Below are 18,806 nucleotides of genomic sequence, written 5' to 3'. Positions count from 1 at the left end.
CGAAAAGCGGACACCTGTGAAGCCCGCGAGGGGACGCGTTTACCTGTGAAGGTATCCGCGTCCCCTCGCGGGGCTCGCTGCGCTCGCCACGCTTCGGGCTCGGTGGCTCGCTGCGCTCGCCACACTATTCTATTCTCAACTCCACGCCGACGTGGATAGTAGGGCATGAAAAGGTCGGAGGACGCGTACCGCCGCCCCTCGCGGGCTCGCTGCGCTCGCCACGCTTCGGGTTCGCGTGGATCGTGGGGTGGCGTACAAAAATTGGGGGGACATTTAAGGGTTAATTCTGCCTATTTGGGCTCTGTAGCCCATTTAACATTGATTCCTATGTGAAAATCGCGGGCATTGAGGCATTGAATGCAAAATCGCGGTCAATCTGGCTTTTTAACATTGTTCCCTATGGGAAAATCGCGGTGATCGCGGGCATCGCGTCGCGGCCGTTTATGTACTGCCCGCGATGTCGCGATCACCGCGATGGGCGCCGTTCTAGGTAAAGAGTACCTATATAATAAATGAATACATTTACATAAAACTGTCCAGTATGAAAACATTTATACACTAAAACTGTCTCTCACAATAAGAAACATTAAAAAAAATTGCTAATATGCTAAATTAATTTATGTGTTAAATATTGATAAACTGCACGTGCTGCTTTAGTGAGGGAACAAACATGCTTCCAAGGCTCTTACTGCTCAGTTATCAGGAAAACAGAAAAATCCAACAGAAAGCACAAAGCATTGCAACTTAATCCAAGCAGGAGGCTGGAAGCTTTGTCCCATTCAATGTTGCTTTGCATAGCAGGGGTAACCTATGCTGTTGTTAGGGGAGGGATTGGGACAAAGGGGTTCCAGCACTTTGGTAATGTTTGGACACCCCTCTGATCAGAGGCAGAACTCTGGGAGGCAATGGAGTCATCTGCTGCCGCGCTCCTGCTGTCAAGGGGGCACCTCTCCTTCCCTGCAATTTTAAATCCATTAATTGAAAGCAATTGATATCACTTCGGAATTCTGAAATATGTGTTCTATCTCTCTCTCTCTAGATATAATGTATATACAGTATGCCTGTTATATTTCATAACAGACATACAGAATATACAGTATATACTCTATATAAGGTTTTGTGTGTGTATGATGGGGGGGGGGAGCAATACACATCTTGCCTCCGGGCAACGGGCACAAACTTACGCCACTGCCTCTGATGCATGACCAAACCTCTTCATTTGATCAGAATTGCCATCATAAAAACAGTATGAGTTAACCAAGCTACAGTGTGACCACGGTGGCATGCACCCCTGTAGTGATTCTGAGACTGTACATAAGTCATCAAGGTTTTTTGTTTATTGCGTCTTCAGTATGGCTGTACCCACTCAGGATTGGGCCTACAGGCTGCCCAACTAGTGCTGCCATACAGGGACCCTGTACATAAGCCTATCTCACAATCAATTCCTGCCTGAAATAAAGAAATTCTCACCAGCATGTAGTTTTCCAATAGTATTTATATCCATCTTGTAAATGTCATTTTAGTTGATCTTTATATGACATCATTACATAGAGAAGAAGTAGCCCACTTTTACAGATGGATTTTCTCAAAGGAAAATAGACTTCCAGGTTAGACGGTGTGCTCATGGTAGAGAGTATCAGCTCTCCCAAATCCCATACACTTCCAAGTAGATGAGCCCTCATTGCACAATCACTGTGACATGTATCATCATGCTTCTCCTACAGCAGCAAAATACCCTAAATTGTAGACATACACCATTCGAGTGGGGCTATGAAGGTGATTTACAGTGACCCACCCTGCACCTACTATCTGGACTTCCACCTTCTAGTATCTCTGGCTTCACAGTGACCCTCCCTGCAACTCCAATTTGGACATTCACCATCTAATATCACCCACTTTGCATTGACCCTCCCTGTACTTCCTCATTCTAATTATCTCCGGCTTCACAGTGACCTTCTCTATGCCTCCTATCTGGACTTCCTCCTGTTAGTATCTCTATACTAGCTAAATTTTATTTGTTTAGATTTTTTCCCAGGAAGCATGTATTAGTCCTACTTTTGTTGCATTGGTAACAGTGTAACTGTTTGAACAGCAGCTGGAAACTGAGACTGCATTCAGAGTTTCTCTTCAGAGTTTCTCTTCTGTCCCAACTGACATGGGACAGTCCTGTTTTTTTGGATTGTCCTGCTGTTCCACCAGTGGACAGCAGTGTCCTGCAGAGTGGAAAGGGAGAGCAGTTGGGAGTCCGCATAGCTAGCAGCTCACAGAGCACCAACATGCCCCTACAGTGATGAAATGGGTACTTGTCTCCTAGCACGGCGCCAGCGATTTTAATTGCATCCATCGGGACCCAAAAAATTGCGTCGATTGCACCACATTCAACCAAATCGCATTCGATGGACGCGATTTTTGGAACCAATGTAAAATGGTCCCTGAGACCCGATTTTACATTGGCCCCAATGTAAAATGCCCCACAGACCCCAATTTTCATTGTATACCATCCCTCATGGGTGAAATGCCCCCCCATTGTTAACGCCACCCCACGATCAACGCCAACCCGAAGCGTGGCGAGCGCAGCGAGCCCGCGAGGGGCGGCGGTACGCGTCCTCCGACCTTTTCATACCCCCACTATCCACGTCGGCGTGGAGTTGATTTTATATAGTGTGGCGAGCGCAGCGCGCCACCGAGCCCGAAGCATGGCGAGCGCAGCGAGCCCCGCGCATTACTTCACAGGTATTACGCGTCCGCTCGCCACGCTTCGTCGACTCCACGCCGACGTGGATAGTGGGGGTATGAAAAGGTCGTAGGACGCGTACCGCCTCCCCTTCCGGGCGAGCTACGCTCGCCACCCTTCGGGCGTTGCCATTAACAATGGGGGGGGGGGGGCATTTAACATACACATTACCCATTAGGGTGCCTATACAATCAAAAATCAGGGCCATTGGCCCATTTAACATTGTTCTCTATGTAAAATCGCGTCGGTCGCATCGCATGATACTAAAATGGCAAGCGATGGACGCGATCAACGCGATTTTGTAATAGCCGGCTAATTTAACATTGCTCCCTATGTAATATCGCGTTGGTCGCGTCGGTCGCATTGCGTGCCATTATAATGGCATGCAATGGACGCGATCAACATGATTTTCTAATTGCCGGCCAGCCAAATATCACGTCGGTCGCGTCCATCGCATACCTTAAGTTGAGGTATGCGATCACCCATGACGGGCGCCTTGCTAGGAAACAAGTACCATGAAATGTTATGCATGGCTCACGATAACGTCATCCACGTGAAGCCACACCCCATTCAAGCAGTGCACGGCTAATCCTTTAGTGGGAGTTCCAACTCCCTTGTTTACAATTTGGAAGTATGCCTATTGGTCCATTGCATTACACTGTCGGCAGTATAAAAAAAAAACATTGCTGAGGAGTATAAGCACAGTTTTGAGCCAAAAGTACTGTAAGGAACTTTTATAAAGATGAATCTTCAATAGTCCCAGATGACAATTATTTTTCACCAGATGATAGGTAAATCAATGTATTTTTGGGAAATAAATAATATTGTAATGAACATACCACAATGCAATTTTTGTAGAAATAAAAAGCTGGAACTCCAGTGATTTGATAATGCTCCACAAATTCCTAGAAAAAAAAAAAAAAAAACTTTTTTTTTTTTTACATACAGTAGATAAAGAAGGCTACATAGTCCCAATGACATTCTCTAATGTAAAGTAGGAACTCACAGTAATTCACTTCAGATCTTTTTACACTTTGAATATGACCTTGAAATGAACATATTTCAATTTAGACTATTTCTGCATTTGTGTATGCACCTTTTAACAATTGGACACTAGCTATGTTTAGAGTTTACCAATCAAACTGGATTGACAGGATTTCACAGGAATTGAATTGAAAAGGATTCAGTGACATCCCTCTAAATTTGATGACAAGACAAAGAAAAAACTCATCACAGAGGCTACCAGAAGGCCTACAGGAACATTAAGGGGAACATTTATCATTACATATTTTCCCTCAAAACAGTTACATACAGGATCATATACAAGAGAGTCCAATGTGTCTCCGTCTATTTAGACAGCTAAATAGACGGAGACACATTGGACTCTCTTGTATGCACTTAAGACTCTTCTCTTTTATTCCTTACTGTGGACACAGGCACTCTTCTGATGTAGCTCTGGAGAAAGCTGCATTCCCTCCACCAGGAGGTTTACTTCATCTCGCCGTTGACTGCTATATACTCCAACTACATTAAGCTCCTTGATAAAGGTCCAAATCCTAAGGACCGAAATGTTGGGGCATGGTTGGATAAAAATGATTATACCTATATGACCCACTTCTCTCAAGTTGAAATAAATGAACATCCTTTGTTTTACAACATAACTGTGGATTATTATTGTTGTATTGGCGAGTGCTCCACATCCCACTCCATGAGGCTTGGGAAAAGACTATTTTGGGGTATTTTTACTCTTCTTTGGGCACCCCACTGCTGTGGCAATAAGTGTGAGTGCGGTCTACTCGCTGGATTATTTATATATATATATATATATATATATAATATATATATATATATATATATATATATATATATATATATATATATGTAGACTTTTACATCCAAGAAAGAATCCTCCCAATGGATAAAACCAGCACTGGACTCCAATAAAGTTTACTTTTCCCTTTTGAGAAAGGTGCATGTAGCACCGAAACGGCTGCCGACACGGGACGGTTGGCTGTGGAGCCCATACAGTAATGTATACTGGTGCTATGCCTTAAGGGTGTAATCTGTCATGCCATGTGATGCTTCTTTGTGGGACTGGATATGATGACCTTTAATACAGTTTTATCTGCAAAACTTTATTGGAGTCCACTGCTGGTTTTATCCAACTTAGGGTTTAATAGTGCATGTCACTGCAGCGTTTTGGGGCTGCGCCCCTTTCTCAAGCTAGAAAAACATCAAGATCTTGCCGTCACATGCACTATTAACCCCTTCACGACATTTGACGTATATATACGTCATGGTCGGGAAGTACTTCCCGACACATGACGTATATATACGTCATGACTTCTAACTGTCACTGCGTCTAGAGACGCAGTGACAGTTAGGTGATGTCTGCTGTCCCTGACAGCAGACATCCCCCCTCGCCGCCCAGGGGGGGCAGGGGTGCCCCCCCCGGTCGGCGATCGCTGTGATTGGCTGTTCAAATCTGAACAGCCATTCACAGCGTTTCCTGTGTTACCGGCGGCTAAGCCGCTCGGTAACACAGGGATCGGTGGTGATCGGTGCTGTCAAGTACAGCACCGATCACCTCCGATGTGCAGCCCCCCCTCCAACCCGCCGGGCACTCACCCGGCAGCAGCAGCAGCTCCCCCGGCTCCCCCGGAGCGTCTGAAGCGCACGCAGCGCTGACCTCCTCCCCCCTCCCCCCCGCAGCAGCAGCAGCAGCATCAAGCTGCAGAAAAAGTAAAAAAAAAAAATATATGCACTGAAAAACTATATATATATATATATATATATATATATATATATACATACACACACATATATATATATATATGTGTGTGTATATATATGTATATATATATATATATATACACACATATATATATATATATGTGTGTGTGTGTGTGTGTGTGTATATACCGCACCGATCGCCAGCCCCCCCCCCTCCCACCCGGCAGCCCCCCTCCCTCCCACCCACCCGGCTGCCGCAGCACCAGCACCCCTCCCACCCCTCCCACCCCCCCGCCAGCCGCAGCGCCAGCCCCCCTCCCAAAGCTGGTGACTAAAATGGGGTCACTTGTGGGGGGGTTCCACTGTATTGGTGCTTCGGGGGTCTTGCTAATGCGACATAGCACCCACCATTCATTCCACCACCAAAAATCACTCCTTCCCTTCTGAGTCCTGCCATGCACCCAACTGGTATTTTTTGGTCACACGTGAGGCATTGCCGTACTCGGGAGAAATTGGGGCACAGATTTTGGGGTGCTTTGTCTCCTTCATTCCTTGTGAAAATAAAAAATTTTGAGCCAGAACTGCATTTTTCTGTAAAAAATTACTTTTTTTACACAAAAATGCAGATCTGGCTCAAAATTTTTCATTTTCACAAGGAATGAAGGAGACAAAGCACCCCAAAATCTGTGCCCCAATTTCTCCCGAGTACGGCAATGCCTCATGTGTGACCAAAAAATACCAGTTGGGTGCATGGCAGGACTCAGAAGGGAAGGAGTGATTTTTGGATTTTGCAGCACAGATTCTGGTTGAATGACCCCCGAAACACCCATACAGTGGAACCCCCCCACAAGTGACCCCATTTTGCAAACTACACCCTTCAGGGAATTCATCAAGGTGTATAGTGTACATTTCAAACCCCCCGGGGTTTCACCAATTTTGATACAACTGAGCTGTGAAAATGAAAAATTAATTTTTTTTCATTTTCACTGCCCAGTTGTACCACAATTGGTGAAACCCCTGGGGGTTTGAAATGTACACTATACCCCTAGATGAATTCCCTGAAGGGTGTAGTTTGCAAAATGGGGTCACTTGTGGGGGGGTACCTAACTTTTAGCATCTTATGGTGCCTAGAAACCAACATTGTGCCTAAAAAATAATCTCATAAAAAGGAGGCTCCAAAATCAAGTAGGTGCTCCTTCTATTATGAAGCCTGTGGTTTGGTCACCGTGCACACTAGGGCCACATATAGGATATTTATGAAAACCAAAGAATTGGGGGAATCAATTTTTAGTCACATTTCTCTAGTAAAATCTACTGTGTTCCTTAGAAAAATGTATTAAAATTGCAAATCTGCAAAAAAAATGAAATTTTGAAATTTCACCTACACTTTCTTTTAATTCCTGTGAAACACCTAAAGGGTTAACAAACTTCCAAAATGCTGTTTTGAATACTGTGAGGGGTGCAGTTTTTGAAATGGCATCATTTATGGGGGTGTCTCACATACAAGTCACTCAAAGTCACATCATAACTGACCTGGTCCCTAAAAAAATCAGAGTTTGAAATTTTCTTGAAAATTTGAGAATTTGCTATTCATATTTTAAGCCTCCTAGTGTCCAAAAAAATGAAAATGAGGTTGAAATAATGATGGCAACATAAAGTAGACATATGGTCTATGTTAGTTATTCACTATTTTGAGTGGTAAGATTATTTGTCTCACAAGCAGAAAATTTAACATTTTGCAAATCGCAAAATTTTCCATTTTTTTACGACATTTTGGTATTTTTCACAAAAAAACACAGACTGTATCGACGAAAATTTACCACTAACTTGAAGTACAATGTGTCACGAGAAAACAATCTCAAAATCACTGGGATAAGTAAAAGCAAAAAAAAGTTATCCCCACTTAAGTGATACATGCCAGATTTGAAAAAAAGGGCTCTGTCAGGAAGGCAAAAACTGGCTCTGTCATGAAGGGGTTAAACCCTAAGTTTTGGGTTTTGGAATCTACTGGAGTGCCGCCCCGTTCTTTGCATATATATATGAATGGAAAACCCCAATCTGCACCCGGGTAAAATAAAAGCAGCACCACTGAAAGGTCTCCTGTTAGACGAGACCCAGTTTTTTTAGAGATGAAGAAAGGGAAAAAGATCAGGGTACGCTTCCAGACATGAATTAACACATTTAAAAGTAACAATCTTATTTAATAATAAAAGATGCTCAATGAGTTATAATAAAATACACAATAAAAATGTATTTTGGCACAATTTGTTATCAAAAGAACTGTTGATTAGACATATAAATATATATATATATATATATATATATATATATACTGGGTTTCTCCTTTAACAGAGAGTGGTCTGCACACCAAGTTGAAAAAAAGCATTTTTATGTTGAAAAAAGGATAAAGCACAAAGCACATGGCATTACATTGGAATCATAAGAAAAAAGGTACAGGTTACTTATCGACATCCCATCATCACATCATAGGGAGACCCGTCACCAGTTCCATGGCATGTATACCCAACAGACTGTTTCGGTGGTGCGACCACCTTCCTCAAGGGTATGAGCATAACAGAATAGTAAGCCATATATAAGGACCCAGATGGCGCCAAAATCGGCCAAACAGAACTCACCTGTCCAAACGTATCACCTGGTGCACCTGCGCTGTGAAACGCATGTGGACCGCATATCCGGTTTCCGGAAGTGGCATAAAATAAAATAAAATAAAAATGCCCAGTATAAGTTATATAGCAACATCGCTAGCTGCGTAGAGACGTCCGCTCATCACAACGTGTAGATCCACCGCCGCATATCCCCTCCGGCACAAGCAGCGTGTCCCACCGTTGGATCGCCAACGTATAGTTGCCTCACTGCCACTGAAACGCATGATGTCAGGCCGTGGAACGCACGGCCATGACACCTGCGTCAGATAAGGCAGGGCTACCAATAATGAGTGTAAACTGACAACTGCTGCTGTCACGCCCACTGTCAGACCGTGGAACGCACTGCATTGACATGAGCGCCAGCATAAGCAGTCAATAAAGGGCAGATAAGCATTAATTGTATACAAAGTGCTGCGATATTACATAGATAAACTTCAAGGTGAGATGTGGACTGCTGGTGAGTAAATATCTGTCTGTTATCGATAATGGCTCACATCATGGGTCAGATGTTGAGAATATTTTCACTTCATGTCTATCCATCATCAAGACAAATTACCAAGATACATGTATATACAGAAAAAAATATATATATACAAGTGTCATAACCACATACCAGAGATGCAGTTTAATAAGCACCAAAAGTGGTAAGCGTAGAGAAGAAATATATTAGGGTAAAACCAAAGTCTGGTATGCCAGAAACCCGTCTAACACACCAAAGGTCATAGTAGCCAGTGAGGTCAATCAATAATAATGCATAATAGCCAAAATGAAAAACACAATAATCTTATGTATACACAATAATCTTATATATACACAAGTAGTCCCACTAAATAAAGACATTCAAGTTAATCTCTTCATTCAGGCCCTCCGGGGCTAAGGAATTCAGGTTATAAATGAATTCACATTCCTTCTGTAGAAGAGTAAGATGTCGATCCCCCCCTCTTTTAGGGGCCTTGATATGGAAGAGAGGCATAAACCTGAAGTCTTTCAGAGTATGGCCAACCTCAAAAAAATGTCTCGCCACATCAGTGCAGTCTGGACCTGATGGTGCTGGTTATCCAGCAGGTGAATGCAGATATTTCTACACTTGAGAGAGAAATAGGGGAATGTGAGAGCCATGGTTTGGATGTCATTAAAACTGATAACAGCACAGATTGGTTAGGTAAGCTAGAGGATGGCATCAATACCTTCAAGGAAGAATTACTTGCCTTTAAAAAGAATAAATATAAACGTGTACGTGAAGATTACAAGGAGGTCAGAGTATATCCGTGGATATTTTCACAGAGTCAAGCTAGAGTTTGGAAATCTAGGACGGGTGGGAGGAGAAGGTTTAACAAACCCTATACTGATATCGAATCCCAAACCTCGGACTCAGATCAGTCCTCAGCAACCTCTAGCTCACATTTTTTAGGAGGAGCCAGCAATCCCAGGGGCCGAAACCGTGGAAAAAATGTAGACGGGGGAGGGGCAAGAGCAGGCACAAGGGAACAACCGTCCCGATCCAAGAAAAAGCCATAGTCTACAATATTTCTGACCATACCCTAACAGCTATGGAAGAGCAGGTTTTAGCTAAGGGTCTATCGTTTGTTCAAACCTTTAAACAAAGGGCTTTTGATTGTGAGGTGGAGCTTCATAAGTTCCACCGCCAATTGAAATTAAAGGACTATTTTTCTAGATCAGCTAATACCAATACCAACCCTAAGATATTTAAGAAAAAGAGCTCTTTTGACCCGCCCTGTAATAATGCGTCCATTGCCACCTTCATTAGATTAGTTAGACGTGATTTAATACCATATATGTCTAAACAAAAAATGTCCTATTCTAATGTCACCGTTGCAGAGAGAAAGGCAATTAAAGACCTTAACTCTAACAAGGAGATTATAGTTCGTGCAGCGGACAAAGGTGGAGGAGTGGTGGTCATGAACATGAGTGACTATTGTGCTGAGGTCAAACGGCAATTAGCGGATGACCAATGTTACAAGCCGCTACGTTTTGACCCCACGTCAACCTACTCTAAAGAATTGGACAGCATATTATCAATGGGTGTGACGAATGGCTGGATTGATGAAGATACCTGTGAGTTTTTAACTCAATTGTATCCAGTCACCCCATTGATTTATATGCTGCCCAAGATACATAAAACCCTCCAAAAGCCCCCAGGTAGGCCGATAATTTCCTCCCGTAACTCATTATGCCAGAATCTATCGCAGTACGTGGATTTTTATCTACAAGCGGTGGTTCTGGAGATTGACCTTATCCTACGGGATACTTCAGATTTCTTGTGTCGGATCGAGAAAATCGATTTAATACCAATCGATTGTTTGTTGGTTACATGCGATATAATCAGCTTGTACACCAACATTAGTCATATTGCAGGTATTGATGCCATCAAACGCATAGTCATCAACAGTCCGGCATACCAGGGTCCTCCGGTTGAATATTTTTTGTTATTGATTGATTTCATTTTACACAAAAATTATTTTTTATTTGATAATTCATTTTTTTTGCAGTTGCAGGGCACGGCCATGGGCTCAAATATGGCCCCGGCCTATGCAAACCTGTATATGTATGATTACGAGATCTCGCATATTTTGCATAATAATTCATATTTTTCATTTATTTCCTCGTATGTGAGGTTTATCGATGATATTTTTTTCATTTGGACCGGAGGCCCTGAGAAACTGGACTTATTTATGAAATACCTCAATGGATTGCCTGGCACCATCAGGTTTTCATACACAAGTAGTCCCACAAATGTTTGTTTTCTTGACGTTGATGTTAGAGTTGATCAGGGTAGATTGCTTACAGCAATTTATAAGAAACCGACTGACACTAACTCCGTCTTACGAGCCGAGAGTTTTCACCCACCAGCCTTAAAGAGAGGGTTACCCTACTCGCAGCTTCTTCGAGTAGTAAGGATAACCTCGAACCGTGATGAACTACCGAGTGCTCTGAAGGCAATGGGCGGGGACTTCATTTCCAGAGGTTATGATGCTCTAGAAGTGGAAGAAGCTATCAATAAATGTCTCTTACTGGACAGAGGAACGTTGTTAACACAACCGAAAAGGGATAAAACTATCAAGCGTATGATTTTTCCTACCACTTTCTCTATAGCCTCAACCAAGATGAGAGAGGTGGTTCTTAAGCACTGGCATATACTGGAATCTGACCCAGTAATGGGCACTTTTTGTAGTGAAATTCCTATGTTTGCCTACAAGCGAAGTAGCAACTTCAAGGATCAGATCACATTCTCTGACATTAGCCCGGCACCAAAGAAAGGCGCATGGTTAGGATGCAAGAGTGGTGCATTCAGATGCAGTGGCTGTGTCAATTGCCAATATATGTTGACAGGTGATTCTTTTTGCAACTCCAAGACTGGCTTTGAGTTCAAGTTAAAACATCGGATGAACTGTGACAGTAAATACGTTATATATGTCATTATATGCCCTTGCAAATACCTGTATATCGGTAAGACGATCCGGATGCTTAAGGAACGAATAGGTATGCATCGATCATCGATCAAGAAAGCGATGACCATTCGTGATCATACTACCCCGCCAGTGGCGAGACATTTTTTTGAGGTTGGCCATACTCTGAAAGACTTCAGGTTTATGCCTCTCTTCCATATCAAGGCCCCTAAAAGAGGGGGGGATCGACATCTTACTCTTCTACAGAAGGAATGTGAATTCATTTATAACCTGAATTCCTTAGCCCCGGAGGGCCTGAATGAAGAGATTAACTTGAATGTCTTTATTTAGTGGGACTACTTGTGTATATATAAGATTATTGTGTATACATAAGATTATTGTGTTTTTCATTTTGGCTATTATGCATTATTATTGATTGACCTCACTGGCTACTATGACCTTTGGTGTGTTAGACGGGTTTCTGGCATACCAGACTTTGGTTTTACCCTAATATATTTCTTCTCTACGCTTACCACTTTTGGTGCTTATTAAACTGCATCTCTGGTATGTGGTTATGACACTTGTATATATATATTTTTTTCTGTATATACATGTATCTTGGTAATTTGTCTTGATGATGGATAGACATGAAGTGAAAATATTCTCAACATCTGACCCATGATGTGAGCCATTATCGATAACAGACAGATATTTACTCACCAGCAGTCCACATCTCACCTTGAAGTTTATCTATGTAATATCGCAGCACTTTGTATACAATTAATGCTTATCTGCCCTTTATTGACTGCTTATGCTGGCGCTCATGTCAATGCAGTGCGTTCCACGGTCTGACAGTGGGCGTGACAGCAGCAGTTGTCAGTTTACACTCATTATTGGTAGCCCTGCCTTATCTGACGCAGGTGTCATGGCCGTGCGTTCCACGGCCTGACATCATGCGTTTCAGTGGCAGTGAGGCAACTATACGTTGGCGATCCAACGGTGGGACACGCTGCTTGTGCCGGAGGGGATATGCGGCGGTGGATCTACACGTTGTGATGAGCGGACGTCTCTACGCAGCTAGCGATGTTGCTATATAACTTATTCTGGGCATTTTTATTTTATTTTATTTTATGCCACTTCCGGAAACCGGATATGCGGTCCACATGCGTTTCACAGCGCAGGTGCACCAGGTGATACGTTTGGACAGGTGAGTTCTGTTTGGCCGATTTTGGCGCCATCTGGGTCCTTATATATGGCTTACTATTCTGTTATGCTCATACCCTTGAGGAAGGTGGTCGCACCACCGAAACAGTCTGTTGGGTATACATGCCATGGAACTGGTGACGGGTCTCCCTATGATGTGATGATGGGATGTCGATAAGTAACCTGTACCTTTTTTCTTATGATTCCAATGTAATGCCATGTGCTTTGTGCTTTATCCTTTTTTCAACATAAAAATGCTTTTTTTCAACTTGGTGTGCAGACCACTCTCTGTTAAAGGAGAAACCCAGTATATGCAATGTTCTATGTGATCTGGCACCCTGCTCTACACCTGATGGTGTGCGGTTTTTCAAGTGTACATATATATATATATATATATATAATTCAAAGAGCAATCGCACCCACTGACAATGTATTAGAGGAGACCGTGCTGGGTAAAGAAAATGTAGAGGTAGATTCCTTAATCCAGAAGGACTTCAGAAGGACCCGCACCAATCAAATGGAGGTACTCAATTCAATTCAAATGCATATAGTGGATTTATTCAGCCCAGCTCGCATCTCAGGTAGAGCACATAGGGCACAGCATTATACACCCAACAGGCAGATACATGACATATACATTACTGGCTCCTCGACGGCCGTTTCGGTGCTAGAGAGCACCTTTCTCAAGAGGGATATATATGTATCCCCAATATTCCAACTCGCGCTAGAGCCTATTTCACAAATAAATGTTTTACAGAATGATATACTTTTTATAATTTGTACAAGTAAGGCAGCCTCACCACTAAGTTCCCTGAGGGATAGGGAACGAACAAAGCCCAATGTTTTTACCCAATAGTGGTATGGCGCCTAAAACAGAGTTCAAATACAAGTTTGCAAAAATCTGTATCCAATGAAGTAATAAAGGAGATCTTTTCCAATAGTTTGTTTGTTTATTTTCTTCACAGGATAATCGGGTAAAAACGCTTGTAGACAATCCCAACGCGTTTCGTCTCACAGAGACTTCATCAGGGGAAATACAATAATCTTGCGGTCGTGATATTTGTGAAATCTGTGGGATACTTTCTCCGCTTACACAAATATTTTCCGGAATAGATTAATAATGTAAGGCATGATATTCTTAGAACCTATACTGGGAGTATAAATTTATATCCGCTGGTAGGTTTGAATAAAGCCAATTAGTGTGGCCTAAAATGAAACAGGTCTTAGGATTCCTGTCTGCCTCCTTTAAATTGGAGTGGGTGAATTTGCCTATAGAGTAGCAGGTATTTATATCCCTGTCAGCCTCCTTTAAATCGTGATTAAAAAGATTTTTTCCTAAAAACATGGATGATGATTCTTCATCCAAAATAAAATAGATATATCTCCTATGAGACTCCTGTATGCTTCAGAGAGGCTAGCAGAAATTTGGGATTGGGATTGTCTACAAGCGTTTTTACCAGATTATCCTGTGAAGAAAATAAACAAACAAACTATTGGAAAAGATCTCCTTTATTACTTCATTGGATACGGATTTTTGCAAACTTGTATTTGAACTCTGTTTTAGGCGCCATACCACTATTGGGTAAAAAAAAAAAAAATATATATATATATATATATATATATATATATATATATATATATATATATATATACATAGTGTCTTCAGCACTGAGCGCACTACTCAACCTCTACATTTCTTCAAGGCAAATGTGATCTTTGTTTATGACAAGTTTTAATTGATAGACTCCAGTCCTGGGTCTCTTTCTGTCTGGGCCTGAGACTGGAGTCCCCCCTCCCCCTTATGGCTGCCCTGGTGGTGGACACTGGGCTGATAAAATAAGTTTAAAAAAATGATACTTGTGTAGTTTCACGACGCCGCCGCGTGCACAGTCTCTCATGAAACTTGGCAGCTTGCCAGACTCTGTGTTTACTGAGCGCGTGCCGCTCTAGATGTAATGTACGTTATCAGCATAGCACTGGCAGCAACAGCGCGCGCTGCCCAGCGCTGACAGGTCATTGTGGTACTTGTAGTTCCACAGTGGACACCCCGGCACACCGCTAATGAACGGGGCTTTTAAACTAGACACCCGGCACACCGCTATCAAATTTAGACGCTAAAGCGTTGGAATAGCTGTCGACCTTGTTAATTCCACTATCCACGCCACCCCGAAGCGTGGCGAGCATAGCGAGCCCCGTGAGGGTCCGACTTTTCATACCCCCACTATCCACGTCGGCGTGGAGTTGAATTTATAAAGTGTGGTGAGCGCAGCGAGCCACCGAGCCCGAAGCATGGCGAGCGCAGCGAGCCCCGTGAGGGGACGCGCATAACTTCACAGGTATACGCGTCCCCTCGCGGGGCTCGTGGCGCTCGCCACGCTTCGGGGTGGCGTGGATAGTGGAATTAACAAAGTCGACAACTGTTACGTCCACTAGTGTCATTGTGAACAGGTTTAAGAGTGTTTTGCACAGTGCACCCCTATGTACCCCTAGACCCAACTAAATTCAGATGCTTTAGCGTCTAAATTTAGGTGCCCCCTTCTTAGCGGTTTGCAGGCAGTCTAGGTTCAGACGCTTTAGCGTCTAAATTTGATAGCGGTGTGCCGGGGTGTCTAGTTTAGAAGCCCCATTCGTTAGCGGTGTGCCGGCGTGTCCACTGTGGAACTAAAAGTACCACAATGACCTGTCAGCACTGGGCAGCGCGCGCTGCTGCTGCTAGCGCTATGCTGATAACGTACATTACATTATATCTAGAATAATGCGCTCAGTAAACACAGAGTCTGGCAAGCTGCCAAGTTTCATGAGAGACTGTGCGAGCGGTGGCACCGTGAAACTACACAAGTACCGAATAAATTAATAAAGACATAGCTTTTTATAGTAGAACTGCAAGTCCCAGAAGGCCTCCCCTGCATGCTGGGACTTGGCAAACCACGAGTCCCAGCATGTAGAGCATTAATGGGCCCCCTTAGACTGGTGTAGTTCACCTGCAAAAATAATTTTAAATAGACACACACAACTGGAATAATACAACTTTATTGTATACATTTTACACCAATCAATTCACACATACATTAACCTTCCTCGCTCCCACAAAGCTGCTCCTCCGGCACAGCTCACCCCGCACTGACAGCGGACACAGAGGTCAGCGGAATTCATCACAGGGTCTCCGCTCTCAGTGCCAGGGCCCGGCTCACTCTTCTGTCAGTGCGGTGTGAGCTGCTCCAGAGGATTTTCTAGAATTCTAATGAAAGCCTGCATCTTTCACGAAATGGCCGGTTACCACCCCCAGACGCCTACTTCCAATTCCCGTCAATCACCGGCATGTGTTTAGAAAAAGTTGCAGGACTTCATCACAGGATGGTCTTGTGCATGCGTACTAAGAACCGCATGCATGTGCAATGTATCGCTAATCCGCTGCTGTGGGAATTCACAGCAGTGTGTCCAGGTCTGAATCAGGCCCAAAGTGCATCCTGATGCTATCAGGCAATTGTAGGATTTTTGCATCATCCCTAAAATGGTTGCAATGTCACACTAAATATTTGATATAATTTTTCTTGATATTATGCTTTGCATCTCAAAAGAATCAGCAATTTCAATATGAGTGTATAGACTTTCAATGGTAATTATATTTTATTTTTGCTACTTACGTCTGCTTTCTGAACATCAACTTTGATGAACTTTACATCTGGCATATCTTTAGACAAATTCTGTAATGAAGGAAAAAAAAAAAACATTTCCTTTGTAAACATTTTATTTAACTGAAGATAAAAAGTGACATATTTGTCCGGCTAGTTCCTATAGTACTCATTTATCTGAATTGCTGGCAGTGGCGTAACAATAGAGGATGTAGGGGATGCAATTGCTATGAGGCCTGAGGACTTGGGGGGGGGGGGGGGGGGGGTGAGGGCCCAGCAGGCAATCCCCTGCACCCTTTTGAAGTATTATACCTTTTAAAATTTAAATGCGGCGTTGAGTTAGAAGCTGTGATTTGGCTGGTAGAGAGGGGACGGCACACAGAGAGGGTACTCGCCTGGCAGCATAGAGCACCAGACTCTAGAGGGCGCTGCAGCTGCCGTCTCTATTTTCGATTTTCCGGGTCGCGGCACTTGCTGGCAGTCACCCTCTCAGTTGCACGCCTTACAGACCCAGCTGTCTCTTCCCCCATGCTGGATGCCGGGTTTATTGATCAGTCCTGTTAAGTACTCATATTAACAATTGTGTCCACTTAAGATCTATTACAGTCGCATCGAGGGAATTTGCCTCTTTAAGGCACAATATGTCATAAATGAGCTGCCAATTACACGCTTTAAACGTGCCGATGTGTGGTGAACTGCAAAACTAACAATTCACCCAATCAGCACCATACACACTGGGCAATATTGTGCTTACCCGCATCAGTTACAATATATGGTTGTGAATCACTGCACTTGTCCGATATAAGGATACAACTGCTACTTATACCCGTGACAGTAGGAGACAAATCTCCAATATACGCACACACGTGGTAATACAGTGTATACAATAGGGATCCGTATTGTACTGTTACCAAGCAAAAGTATATAAAACACCTTCCCAACAGTGGACACTGTAACATTGCAACATATGTGTCTTTACTCTTTAATGCAACAATGTTTAGCATATCGAAATTGATACAATATCCAATACTAAAACAGTGTCTGTGCATAACAGGACCTAAATTCTAATACTGCGCATTATATTTACTCTGTGACTGGGACCAGAAACATTAACCAGTTATACTCCACCATTTACTGACATCAATCAGATTTAAGACCCTCACAAATTGCACACAGACATAAGGGATTTATTTGTATTCACATAACACAATTAAATGTGAATACGTACTGTGGGCCTTATTCTAGTTCACTCTTAGAGGCAAATTCCTTCTTAGCTGGACAAAACCATGTGCACTGCAGGGGGCAGATGTAACATGTGCAGAGAGATTTAGCTTTGGGTGAGTTATTTTGTTTCTGTGCAGGGAAAATACTGACTGCTTTATTTTTACACTGCAATATATATTATTTATATATTATTTGAGTGTAGCAGCGCCACCTAGTGTCAGCTTATAGCTGTTACCACACTACACTATTGTCTTCAGTATACAGAGGCACACAATCCCTCTGATAAGATGGCTGCAGCTGACTCCAAAATAATTGTAAACTGACCACCAGTCATACTAGCGCTACTGTGTGATCTATGGTCACTTTCTTTTAGGTCACCAAAGGGTTAAGGTGCCCATACACGCTGCAATAATTGCATGCATTTTGGTCCCAATCTGTGATCGGAACCTAGTTTAAAAAGTATGTGCAGCATATACTTTTTGATCTGTGCAATGGGATGCGCGCAGGAGCGTGCATCGCATCCCACATGCAAATCGCAGAGTGCATAGGCACCTTTATAGCTAATATTAGCTACAACCTGAATTATCCTCAGGTGCACAATCAGTGAAGGGCTGAGCACAGACTCTCACATGATTGACAGCATGAGAGCACTGATCCAAACTGTGTAGAGGCTGCAACAAGCAGGTTTGTGACAGTATATCCAACAGCTCCACTGATGAAAATGGGGGCATGGATCCCACAATGCCACATCTGCTAACCACAAGGTCACACCCTCTAATTTCAGCCACAACATTTGGTACACGTCCATCAATGCACAGGCCCAAAGCTGGTAGGTATGTTTGCAGTACCAGCCAATCAGCTACTGTCATTTTACAGACTGCATTTTAAAAATGACATGAGCTGATTAAATGTTATCTAGTGGGAGATTTAGCTGAGCTTGGAAACAGCGATGAAGTACCAACCATTCAGCATCTTCCATTTTACTACCTGTTTTAAATATGACAGGAGCTCAATCTCTCAATAAGCATTAACAAATCCCCAATGAGCTTTAAAAAAAGTCTTTGTATTTAAGCATCGATTTTTTGGAGTGCAATGCAACTGGCTGCTCCCCTGCTGCTCAGCCTTTATTCACAGTAAGAGGGACAGAAGGCATGCCAGCAGCTCATAGAGCACTGACCATGCCCCCACAGCCGTGAAATTGGGGGTG

The 18,806-nt window shown here is 43.1% G+C and overlaps 1 protein-coding gene across 1 annotated transcript in view; it reads right to left on the bottom strand.

Annotated features, from left to right (window-relative positions):
• LOC146028442 (thioredoxin-like) overlaps nucleotides 1–18,806 on the bottom strand; it is a 47,996-nt gene that overhangs the window by 8,765 nt on the left and 20,425 nt on the right. Inside the window, exons 4-5 of the mRNA XM_083158310.1 lie at nucleotides 16,388–16,447; nucleotides 3,574–3,639 (exon numbers count right to left, since the gene is read on the bottom strand). Of these exons, the coding sequence (XP_083014436.1) occupies nucleotides 3,574–3,639; nucleotides 16,388–16,447 (126 nt within the window). The remainder of the gene's footprint in view (nucleotides 1–3,573; nucleotides 3,640–16,387; nucleotides 16,448–18,806) is intronic.

Source organism: Crinia signifera, chromosome 1 (genome assembly GCF_055691185.1).
Source record: "Crinia signifera chromosome 1, ASM5569118v1, whole genome shotgun sequence".
Lineage (NCBI taxonomy): Eukaryota > Metazoa > Chordata > Amphibia > Anura > Myobatrachidae > Crinia > Crinia signifera.
This window is presented reverse-complemented; position numbering and strand designations above follow the sequence as displayed.